A 12,491-nucleotide genomic window follows, 5' to 3' on the forward strand; every position below is an offset into this window, starting at 1 on the left:
AGATAATAATGAATAAGACAGACAGATATACAACCCTTGTATTCACAGAGATAGAGTCTCAGCAGTCATCAGATAAGCAACTACCTGCCCAATACAATCAGGTTCAATCCTGTGGGACAAACCTCTTCCCCCACTTACTCATGGGCAACTCTTCCCACCCAAGTCCGTAAAAAGAGAAACCAAAAGTACAGTTGCTCCAAACTTCCACTGCCAACAACTTGACATTTCTTGTGTGATCCCTAAAGAACAGTTGATGCATATTTTATCCCTATGGGGAATTTACGCCTATTTATACTAAATGCCCCAAACACCTTTCTTTAATTTATATGACAAATCACTCCCTTCTTCTCTTTTCTAGTCCCTCCTTGAACAGCACTTTTCTCAAATTCCTTTTCTTGACTTCTGTTAAGACCCTGCAAGGTGGCTAGTAAGTGACACAGGGAATCTGCATACTCAAAAGCCACTTCACCTGGTTATCACCTTTATTGTGTCCAGGGTAATTCCCTGTTCTCTTGGTTCAATGTGTATGCTTTCTTATTTGGACATATCTTAATATTTGTAGATAATTTTTCCAGTCCTAAGGGGTTATAAACAATTTGGAGATTTTCACAATCCTGGTGTTTTGTAAAGCAAATTGTTCCAACGACATATATTCCTCTGTCACAGTTAACTAAATTTTTTTCTGGTCCTTATTTCTAATATCTGGGTGGGTTACCACGGATATAAAGAAAGCTGAAGATAGACAGACCCCCAAATGTACCATGCTCCTGAAATTCAATTTTGCATCTAGAAAAACCCACTTCCTAAAAACCCTTCATTCCTTTGTGGTTTCAACTTAAGAAAGCTCTATGAGTAACTGTAAAGGGACATAACTGAACAATGTCAGCAGTTACCAGGGCGCTGCCTCACAGAGAAAAATATAAGTAATATGCCATGAACCCAAGGACAGAAACTCGTTCTACGTCAAGAAGCCCCAGATTCCAGGGCTCTAATCTGAGGCAAGAGAGGGCAATTAAGACAGCTTACTCCTCATCCTGCAGGGTCTCCTCCTCCTCTTGGATCTGGAACTGGTTCTTCACGGGAGCTAGGTTCTCGGTCTTGGCGTTGTAGTTCCGAAAGCAGACATTGAGCTTCTCATCAAATTCATTCACCAGGTCCTCCATGGACTTGAAGCTGATTATTTCAGAAGAAAAATTCTCAAGCTCAGAGAGGGAGGGGTCCTCTAGATGGTGGGGAGATGAGCCGTAGAAACACCGTGGCTTCTCTTCTGGGTCCTCCGAGCAGCAGGGCCGAAGGTCCTCAAATTCTTCATCCAAACTCACCAGTGGGGCCTCCATTCTTGCACAGCAATAGGACAACTGCAATGTTCAGGATCCGTTTATCTAGAAGAATTAAACAGGGTGATGTGAGTTTGGACTGGACTTTTGTGCCAACTCTGCTGAGGAACCATAATCACTTATTCCGTAACTCTCATCCCTCTAAAAACAAAAGTTCCGCTTTACTGGTCCGTCGCTTCCGTACTTCTTCGCTATTATACCCTTAAGGAGTTCAAATATCATTGTTAGTGTGAATAATGCTAACCCAATTAGCATACGTTTTGGAGGCACACCTGCTTCCAAAAGACAAAGCCTAATGGTGAAGCATGCAGCCTCTGGACCAGACTGCCTAGGTTTGCATCCTGCTCTGCCCCTTACCAGCTGTGACCTTAGCAGTAACTTAGCTTCTCTGTGCTCCCTTTTATTCTTCTCAGGACAGAAATAATAGCAGGCCCTATCTCAAAGGACTGTCCTAAGGGTTAAGGGAGTAAACACTGGTAACTGCTTAGGACAGTGCCTGGCAGATAATAAACGTCTATGTTGTTCAGTTTATGTTCTCTATTATTATTTTATTATTATTATTACTATTACAATAGGTCCACAACCCTAACCATGTGCTCTCAAAACTGGAAGTTTGGGCTTCCCTGGTGGCACAGTGGTTAGGAATCCATCTGCCAATGCAGGGGACGTGGGTTCGAGTCCTGGTCCGGGAAGATCCTACGTGCCGCGGAGGAGCTGGGCCCGTGTGCCACAGCTGCTGAGACTGCGCTCTAGAGCCCGCGAGCCACAACTACTGAGCCCACGCGCCACAACTACTGAGGCCCCCGCGCCTAGAGCCCGTGCTCCGCAACAGGAAACCACCGCAATGAGAAGCCCGCGCACCATGAGGAGGAGCGGTCCCCACTCGCTGCAACTAGAGAAAGCCTGCGCGCAGCAACAAAGACCCAACACAGCCAGAGATAAATAAATAAAGTAATTAAAAAAAAAAAAAACCCCTGGAAGTTTTTCGTAACTTATTTGGTGGTAAAACCTGCCCTGACCTAAACACGTTTGGCAACTAAACCTGATCTACATGAATATAGAGCTGTTCATGGTTTTAATTTATCCCATTTAGTGTGTTTTGCTGCAGAAATTTTAATTTTTCTAAATTATAGAGATTGATACCCCAGGCCCCGGGGGATGATATGCAGAATATGCACTCTATTATCGCCTTCCAAAATCTGAGATAATCTAAATTCTGAAACATGCCTGGCCCCAAGGGTTTTGGATAGGGCTTCATGGACCTGGATATTATTACTCTCATCAATAAATGATAGACTAATTGAACACTAATATAGACTTTCAAACAAGCACCTGAGTTTTTCCCAGACACACAGCATATGTCTGAAACTAGAAGAATGGATTAAATTACCTAGTACCCTGTAAGAGATAAGACCCAGAGACTCATGTGCTCCAAAGCCCAGACTCCACAACCACCTTGGGCACTACACCCTGGAAGGCTGTACACTCACCTCCCTTCATTTCCCAACAGCTCCAGGTCCTCTACATACACTGCCTTTCGCTGTGATTTAACCATCTGTGCGTACATCCAAGCCCTTCCCCAATTTTAATTTAAATTCCTCGAGGGCAGAGACGTCCTCTGGATACCCTCCATGGCTTCTAGCACACACTGCCTGCGGCGAGGCAATCAATCAATGTGTGCTCACTGACAAATGATCTTCTGTCCCCCTCACACAGTTTTCATTTTCCATTGCAGGCAGCACAAGCATTATTGTCTATCATACCCTTCTCCACCTACTCAGCTTCCTTCCCTGGAACACGGCAAGGCAACCAAATTTTCCCTCCTATCTGCATGATGACTGATCCAGATAGATGCTTAAATTGGAACCACTACCTCAAGAGGACCAAACAGACAGCAAAAACCATGGCTTCTGCCCCAGGACTGCCATTCTCCACCTCTACCTACAAAACTAAAACTCTAAATAAGCGAGGCAGAGGGTACGCCAGGTGAGGACCCGGACAGTTCTTACTGGGATTTTACTGGGATTAAGTCAGTTACCACCACATCTCATCAAAACATATTCTGAGTATTTACAGTTTGCAAAGGCAACATAACAGGACCTTGGAATACAAAAAGATATAAAAGCAGTATTATGACAGCTTGGAAAGAACACAGGCTCAGGAGCCAACAGACCTGCCAAAGGCTGGCTGAGTGACAAGCACTGTGGGTCCTGATTTCCTCGTTTGTTAAAATGAAGGTGTTGGTATAGAGTTAATGCCTCTGAAAGTTAATTTTAATAACATATTAACTTAATACTTTTAATTGATATATTTTAATAGTATAGTTTATTTAATCTAATATATACAAAATATTGCCATTGCAAAATGTAATCCATATTTTTAAATATTAATGAGACATTTTACATTCTTTTTTTACACTAAGTCTTTGAAATGTGTATTTTACATTCACAGTATGTCTCCATGTGGATCAGCCACATTTCAAGTGTCCAATATCCACGTATGGCTAGTGGCTACCATATTGGACAATCCAGCTATTAAGCAATATACACACAACTAATTACCAGCTAGAGGTTCTTCACCTATGGTCGACAGACCCCTAAGGGCTCGTTGAATATAACCATATTTTATTTTATGCACTTAAAAGCATATTCAGAGAAGGATCCCAAAGCTTTCTCTACATTGGTAAAGTGGCTCATAGCACAGAAAAGATTAGGAACCTCCGAGTGCCAAAAAAGTGAGTTTAGAAAAGATCACTGAGTGCAACTGAGAGTAAGGAAGGTTTTACGGACAAGGGATTTGTATGGAGAGAGGAGGGACTCTGATGGTTAATGCCGGGCCCCAGGGTCCAATCCTGTTCCTATTACTTCCTAGCTATGAGACTTTGGGCAAATTATAAGCCTCTCTGACTCAGCTTCCTCATCCCTAAAATGGTGTTTAAATAGCACTTATATTGGAGGTTATTTGGTGGAGTAAATGAGATAATCTTGGAAGTGGTAAGCACAATGTGTGGAATGCATGAAGTATCCAGTAAATGTCGATAATATTAGGAAAGCGAGGCTAACTTAGTTACGTGGAAATGTGGGGTGAGAGTGCTTCAAGGAAAAGAAAAACTACCCTTGCCATGATATTCCATGTGTGATGCTTCACAATGCTTATCAAATGAGAGAACTACTGCTGAATGAATGTTACCATCTTTTTTACTAAGGCACCCCTGCTATTTTCAATTCATGTGGTCAAAGCCACTCAGATCGCTGGTTCCATTTCAGAGAGACATGAAAGCTAACCAGCTGGTATTCCAGATATTACGCTTCCTTTAAATCTGTACTCTTCCTGGAGGGGACAAGGGAGCTGGTGTGAGAAGGTGATATCAAGGAGGGTGCTGATTTGAAACAGCACGATCTATAACATTAACCAGTAACAAGAGGGCTAGCCAAGTGGAACCTAGGGCTACAATTGAGTTTTGAGCGTTGGCAACAAAGAAGATTATCCTGAAAGCACCTATCCTCAGCCCAGGCTCTAGAGAAAATAGATTCACCTAGAAGATTATAAAAGAAGAAATGGATATCACAGCTCTATAGTTCAGAAATGTGATCATTTGAACAATGTGCAATATAGCCTGATTTCTTTTCATCAATTCACTCACTACCCAGGGGCCAAGAAGCTCCGCATGAACGACCAGGTGGGGAGGAAACTAAAACTGAGAGCCTGCATTGAAAATCAAAGTCACTTGACTCCCAAACTGAGCCCAGAATTTGTAGAAAGAGCCCAGGCTGTGGCACAGGAGGTGAGAGCCAGGCATTTGACTGGCCCCACCAAGGCCTCAAGGAGGGGTCTCTGGGTTAGAGCTGGCAGTCCTTCTTAAATGGTTCCCCTTCTCTCCTTCCTTTGCTCTTCTCTCTTGGTGGGGTAACTTTGCCCCCCAAATGAGATGTCCTACTCTTGCATGCTGGCAAGCTTGCCCCTGTCTTCAGTCACAGCTCATTTCAGAAGCTTCCTTCCCTTAAAAGCTAGGGATAATTCAATTGAGAGCTTATCCTCTTTCTCTGTACTTCCAAAATCAATTTGAAAAAAAAAAAATACATGAAGAATGGCAGAAAGAAGGAACCATAGGAGGGTGGTCTTGTCTCTTTCTCTTTATCATAGAACAAGAGTGCAGGACTATAGTTTGCTTATGTCCTATAATCTATTCCATTTATTTTGGTTCCCAATAGATGCTGTAATTTGGAAAAGAAAAGACGGCTCAGAACTTAACAGAGACCCAGTAGGAAACACACGGTTAGCCTCTCGTGCAGCACAATGATGCATAGTAGCTGCAGCTCGGGGCTGCAGCACCGTTTCCCAGTGCCTGCTTTGCTGAGCGGAGCACCATGCCTCCCCCTGCTGGGCCTCTGCACCTCCACACAGGCCCCATTCCATCTCCCCTTCTTCCCACTACTTGCCCCACAGACCAGTTGATTCTATGCCCCCCCCCATAGCATCCCTAAAGCTGCCCTCCACTGACCCACCTTCGGTTTCCCACTGCTCCTCAGCAAAGCCGTCAGTGTACATGTTCCTGCCAAGCTGCACATTTTGACGGAAAGAGAGTATTTCACCGCATAGAAGTCAGCAACCCCTTTGTGGTTCCGCTTCCCCCTTCCCCCTCCTCCTGCTGCTCCGTTCACCCTCATCTCACATCCCCCTCCCCCACTCTGTTGGGGTAAAGAAAGGCTCCTCCAAGCAGCACAATGCCTGGAGCTCCAAGAAAGCCGGGGGCATCCCGCGCAGGCCGCACGCATACTCCAACGGCCACGGCCCTTTCAGCCAAACAAGACCGGGACATGGGAGCGGAGGGGGTCGGGAGGTGTCGCGGCGAGTAGGGCAGGAATAGGGAAGAGAGAAGAAGAGAGGGCTGTGATGTACCCCCTGGGGGCTCCGTCAGATGCGCTCCCAGCCCCAGAGGCCCTGGGCCCACAGGAGGGCAGCGTGCCCCACCACCGTCACACCCGTCCTTTCTCCGACCTGTTCGCGGTAAAACAATCGCTCCGCCAGCGTCTGCGGCAGCTACCAGCGGTTCTGACACTGCAGGAATGCACGGTCCCTGGGGAGAGGAGGCTCGGCGTCCCAAGGAGGGGCACGGGCGGGGTGCGGGGTCAGGTTCTTAGAGGCATAGATGATTCTGGGGCGTCGAGAGAGCCGGACCAGATAACGGTCCTGAGAGGAGGTACCGACCCACGGCTCCAGCACCATCGGGCTGCGTTCCCTGCCTCCCCCAGTCCCCAAACCGCGCCGCCTCTCGACACACACACACACACACACACACACACACACACACACGCCTGGCTGGGGGGCCGCGGCTCCGATGATGCTTGAAGTGCCCATAATCCGGTATCTCCCGGCGCCGGGCGCTGCGCCCCGCTGCTCTCCCGTGAAGGGCTGGGCAGGAGGGCGACGGCCTCCGGGTTCTCCCTTTCCGATTCCGGGATGGGACCATCCTGGGTGAGGAGCTTCGGCGCCTCCAGACCTGCCGGCCGGAGCATCCCAAGTCGCGGGGCCTCCTTCCCCACCCCCGTCCACCCCCACCCACGGCAGTGGGTCGGTCTGGATTAAGGTCGCCCCCCGCGACTGCACCTGTGCGGGTCCTGGAGGAGGAAGGCGGATCGCGGGGCTCAGCTGGACACCCCCATCCACTGGCCGCGGGGAGCGGCCGGAGCGCAGCTCAGCGACAGCGGCAGCCGCGAGCTAGCGAGCGCTCCCCTCGCAGCTCCGCCGGCGCCCGGCTCCGCTCCCTCCTCCCGCCCCGGCCCCCCTCCTCCCCCACCCCCACCTCCCCCGCGCTCGTGCCCGGGCTCCGGGGGCCGCGCCCGCGCCGGGCACCCGCCCAACGGGCACGCGCAGGACCCGGACGTCATCTTCTCGTTAACATTCCTAGCCCTACTTGGTGCATGTGGCCTGTCTTTATTAATATTTATGAATTACTATTTCTCCCCCCTTTAGCATTGGTCTTTCTGCTTCCCTCATGAATATTCAGAAGCTCAAGATGTGCGCTTGCAATAACTCCCAGTGTGGATTTCTCACAGGGAGGGCCTGACACTGTAGCTTCTCCATAAAAGCATAGGCGGGTGGCCGAGTGGATGGGCAGGCGGATGCCCGCAGACACACTCAAAGACCTCCCTGGACTTTCTGGCCTCCCCCTTCTATTCTGCTGGGGGCTGGGGTGAGCAAGTGAAAGGATGCCTGCCACGCTGAACCGGGTTCAGACCTCGAGTCAAAAGTAATAAACGCTTTTACCTCCCAAAGACGCAGGGTGGGGTTGGCTTCAGGCCGAGAAAGCTGCGAACGTTTCCACTATCCATCTACAGAACTTTTTCATGGATCCCAAACTGAAACTCTGTACCAGTTAAACATTAACTCCCCATTCCTTCTTCTCTGCAGACCCTGGTAACCACCATTTTACTTTCCATCTCAATGAATTTGACTATTCTCAGTATCTCTTGTAAGTGGAATCACACAGTATTTGTCCTTTTGTGTCTGGCTTATTTTACTTAGCGTAATGCTTTCAGGGTTCATCCATGTTGCAGCGTGTGGCAGAATCCCATTTCCATTTCCATTTCTATTTTAAGCCTGAGAGATATTCTGTTGTATGTATATAACACATTCTCTCTATCCATTCTTCCTTCTGTGGACATTTGGGGTTTTTCTACCTTTTGGCTCTTGTGAATAATGATGCTGTGAACGCAGAGGTATGAATTCCAGGCAACATTTTTAAAAAAGCATTCTATGGCGTGTGCTAGAAGCTGGAGGGTGTGGGGTGGGGGGGGGCGGGGAGGGTATTAAACTCTGCCTTCAATAGGTGCAGAGTTTAGTGTATTGATTTCCAAACTGTGCTACTTGGAAACTGTAAGGGGTTGAATAGTGTCTCCCCCCAAGTGTAATCTACCCAGAACCTCAGAATGTGACTCTTTGGAAACAGGATCTTTGCAGATGTAGTTAGTCAAGAAGCAGCCACACTGGATTAGGGTGGTCCTAAATCCAATAACTGATGTCCTCATAAGTAGAGAGGACACAGAGCAACAGGAAAGGAGCTACATGATGAAGGAGGCAGAGACTGGAGTGACACAACTACAAACCAAGAGACACCAAAGATTGCCTGGAACCACCAGAACCCAGAAGAGGAAAGGAAGAATTCTTCCCTAGAGCCTGCAGGGGGAGCATGGCCCTGCTGACATCTTGATGTTGGACTTCTAGTCTCCAGACCCATGAAACTATAAATTTCTCTTGTTTTAATCCATCCAATTTGTGGTTATTTATTACAGCAGCCATAGGAAACTAATATAGATTTTGGTAGTGAAACCGAGCAGGACCCTGTGGGGCTCCTGGGCACAGAAGCCTTTCCATGTCCCCCATTTCTTGTTTGTAGGGAATAGACTCCAGCCTCCATGACCTTCCCTGAGTTCCAAAGGGCAGATTCAAACAGTTGCTAATCAGGGAAGGGAGGGGATGCAGAGATAAGGGAGGAACAGCCAAGAAACAATAGTGCAGCCTTGGGACAGGTCCTGGTTCCATCTCAAGGGATACACATAACTATATCTTTAAGCTCTTTATAGAACTAAAACCCCCAAGAAATGGAAGATGTCAGTATTCTTCATTCCAGAGAAGACCACCTGAGGCCAGATTAAAGGAACCAAAGAAACTCATCAAGAGATTACCTGAGACCAGATTAAAGGAGTGCAGGCCCTGCACACACCCTGATCTTATGGGCAACCCCACACTTGAACCACTGCTATAAAACTCCTCAGCAAATCCTCCTGGGTTGAGACACACAGTTTTTCAGGGCAGGAGCTCGCTGTGTCCCTCTTTGCCTGGCAAAGCAACAAAACTATTCTTTTCTTCTTCACCCAAAACTCTATCTCTGGGATTTGATTTGGCATTGGTGCACAGTAGTGGGGTGCTGCTGTAACACATTTTTCTTTTTTTAAAAAAAGGAGGGAGTGTTTTATTTATTTACTTATATAAATTTATTTATTTTTGGCTGCACTGGGTCTTTGTTACTTCATGTGGGCTTTCTCTAGTTGCGGCGAGCAGGAGCTACTCTTCATTGCGGTGCGCGGGCTTCTCATTGCAGTGTCTTCTCTTGTTGTGGAGCACAGGCTCTAGGTGCGTGGGCTTCACTAGTTGTGGCACGCAGGCTCAGTAGTTGTGGTGCACAAGCTTAGTTGCTCCGCAGCATGTGGGATCTTCCCAGACCAGGGCTCGAACATGTGTCCCTGTATTGGCAGGCGGATTCTTAACCACTGCACCACCAGGGAAGTCCTATAACAAATACTTTAAAATATGGAAATGGCTTTGGAATTGGGAAAGAGATCGAGACTTGAAGAATTTTGAGGCACATGACAGAAAAAGCCTAGGTTGTCTTGAAGACATTGTTGGTAGAAATATGGGTTAAAGGTGATTCTGGCAAAGGCTCAGAAAAAAAGAAGAGTTATCAAGAAAGCTTCTATCACCATAGAACATATACATATTGTCATGAACAGAATGTTGTTAGAAATATGGCTCTTAAGGGCTTCCTGGTGGTGCAGTGGTTGAGAGTCCGCCTGCCAATGCAGGGGACACGGGTTCGTGCCCCAGTTCGGGAGTATCCCACATGCCGCGGAGCGGCTGGGCCCGTGAGCCATGGCCGCTGGGCCTGCACGTCCGGAGCCTGTGCTCCGCAGCAGGAGAGGCCACAACAGTGAGAGACCTGCGTACCCACCCCCCCCCAAAAAAAGAAAGAAAGAAATATGGCTCTTAAAGGTGCTTCTTGTAATTATGGTCTCAGATGGAAATGAGGAACCTCATTCATGAGGTTGCCTAAAGGTCACACCCCCTAATACCATCACATTGGGCATTAGGTGTTCAACACGTGAATTTGGGGAGGACACAAACATTCAGACCGTAGCAACCCCAAACTTCAGAATGTGACCTTATTTGGAAATGGGGTCTTTGCAGAAATAATTAGCTAAGAGGAGATCATACTGAATTAAGGTGGGCCTGAAATCTAATGATTTGGTGTCATTGCTAAGGCAGTCTTAAGAAACAAATCCAGAACCCTAGAAGAATTAAATAATTCAACATATATTAATACGTCCTGTGTGCAATCCATGTAAAGCTTTGGCATAGGACCTAGTGTATGGAAGTGCTTGATAAGGGCTGCTTGTGTGTTGTTGTTAGGAGTTTCAAGAATCTTCCATAGAACTGAGAGGTAGAGCTATTCCCACCTCCCCACTTCTCCAATAGGAGTAAGTCCAATTTTATTTTATACGTGTTAAGAGTTCCTAGAGCTTTAAAAGTTTCTAAATAAATGACACTCCCAGTGGACAAAGGTGTTTTAAAGAAGATATCAAGTGTTTTAAACAAAGCTCTGTGATTGTTATGTGATACTGGGGACTAGAGCAGGGGGTTTGCCCAAAAGGTCACCTAACTTAGACCAGGGATCCTCAAGCCTGGCACTGTTGTATTTTGGGCTAGGGGATTGCCATTGGGGGCTGTCCTGTATGCCGCAGGCTTCCCTGGCCACTAGATGCCAGTAGCAACCCCCGAGTTGTAACAACCAAAAATGTCTCCAGACGACCTGTAGGGCTGAAAAAAATCGCAAAATCGCCCCAGCTGAGAACCACTGCCTTATATGTAAATCTTTAAGGAGTGAGTGAACGTTCTGCTAGGATGGGGCTGCATTTCCTACAGAGGGAATTAGCAGGACTAAAGCTTGGATATGTGAAAAGTCACACACATGCCTTTCCAGTAAAAAAAATTAAGACTGGGTTATAAGGTACAAACCACTGGTTGTTGGCAGTACAATCACTCCTAGAATTACACTGATAACATGGCTTATTTTAGTTCCTGAACTGAACTTATCTACTTGATAGAATCAAAGTATCTTAGAGTATATAGAGTATTTAAAGGTCATCTAGTCTAAACACCCACCTGATGCAGAAACCAATATCCTTCCTAGATTATGTTACACACAGCTTCTACTTAGAGGCCTCTCATGATGAGAAACTCGACATCACAGGGCTGCCCATTCCATTTTTTAAAAATGGCTTTCAAGGCTAGAAATGGCCTTTTAAGTTTAGAAATTCAGTGATGACATGATATGTATTGTGCTCATCCTGTTTTATCTTCCTCTAAAGGATCCTTCTCGAAGAAGCCAATTTTCCATGAAATTCTGGAAATGAACTGCTGAATCTTTACTGAAAACCTACTTCAATCACAGCCCAGCAAATAAAGATGAGCTCATACCTCCTAACATTGTAAGACTACTTGATTTTTCTATCACTGGTAGTTCTTGAACACCAACATTCAATTCAAGCCTATATTCGGCATCTCAGTCCTCAAGCTCCAGGGTTGATTAAACTCCCTGATTAGCTTCCAGAAGGGAAATGGGATATTCCCCAAGATTCAAGTTCCATTCATAGCCATCTAGTCAGCAGGTAACTACTCCCTACCACAAAGCACATGCATCGAGAACAAGACCATATTACTTTCAAAAACAATAAGCAGTATTACAAAAATTGACAATAAATCACCCCCAAGAACAATTATAAATTCCAGAATAGTCACCTCTGTTTTCTGATGAAAAATGACCAAATACATGAGCTACTGGCAAATAAAGAATGAGGTCTCTTAAGACAGTGGAAATTCCATAAATGTAAATGTGATGACATTTTTTTTTCTATATAGGAAAAGAATTGAAGATTTCAAGAAAGGAGAACCACAGATTTTACCAGGAAAAGGAAAATGAGGTTCCCCAGTGTGGGGGAAGCTTTTAGATCTACAGTGGTCAAAAAAGAAAGGTCATTAATCTTCCCTACTCTGTGGCTGCCAAGTGATCCATCAACGCAGATCAGCATGTGTCCTGGGTGAACCGGGAGAGAATAGGCCTATTGTTGTCACCTACTCACAATAGGAAACAGAGCCTAGAAGCCATGTCATGAGGGGAGACCACTCATGACATGGTTCAGCTCCACCAGCGCAATTTTAGGTTAACTTTTGGTTCTTTAAGAGAGACCCTCCCCAGTCCAAGCAGGGACATCATTTGTATAAACCCCAGAAGACTGACTCCCACCCCCCTAATCTCAGGAAATCTCTATTTTCTGCTATCTCCAGGATGCCCTGGTATTCAGAGATGATTCAGAAACA

The 12,491-nt window shown here is 46.4% G+C and overlaps 1 protein-coding gene across 2 annotated transcripts in view; it reads right to left on the bottom strand.

The window, feature by feature from the left end:
* FEZ1 (fasciculation and elongation protein zeta 1) overlaps positions 1–7,064 on the bottom strand; it is a 43,724-nt gene extending 36,660 nt beyond the window's left edge. The window contains exons 1-2 of one of the 2 annotated variants that reach the window (XM_022560289.3): positions 6,945–7,063; positions 1,027–1,382 (exon numbers count right to left, since the gene is read on the bottom strand). In XM_022560289.3, coding sequence (XP_022415997.1) covers positions 1,027–1,337 — 311 coding nt within the window. In that variant the 5' untranslated portion in view covers positions 1,338–1,382; positions 6,945–7,063. Of the gene's footprint in view, positions 1–1,022; positions 1,383–6,944 lie in introns of those variants that run through there. The other variant, XM_089915781.1, reaches the window with a different exon arrangement.
* Positions 7,065–12,491: the final 5,427 nt, after the last annotated feature.

This window comes from Delphinapterus leucas, chromosome 7 (genome assembly GCF_059928025.1).
Source record: "Delphinapterus leucas isolate spDelLeu-1000000601 "Yukka" chromosome 7, BTC_Dleu_Yukka2, whole genome shotgun sequence".
Classification (NCBI taxonomy): Eukaryota; Metazoa; Chordata; class Mammalia; order Artiodactyla; family Monodontidae; genus Delphinapterus; species Delphinapterus leucas.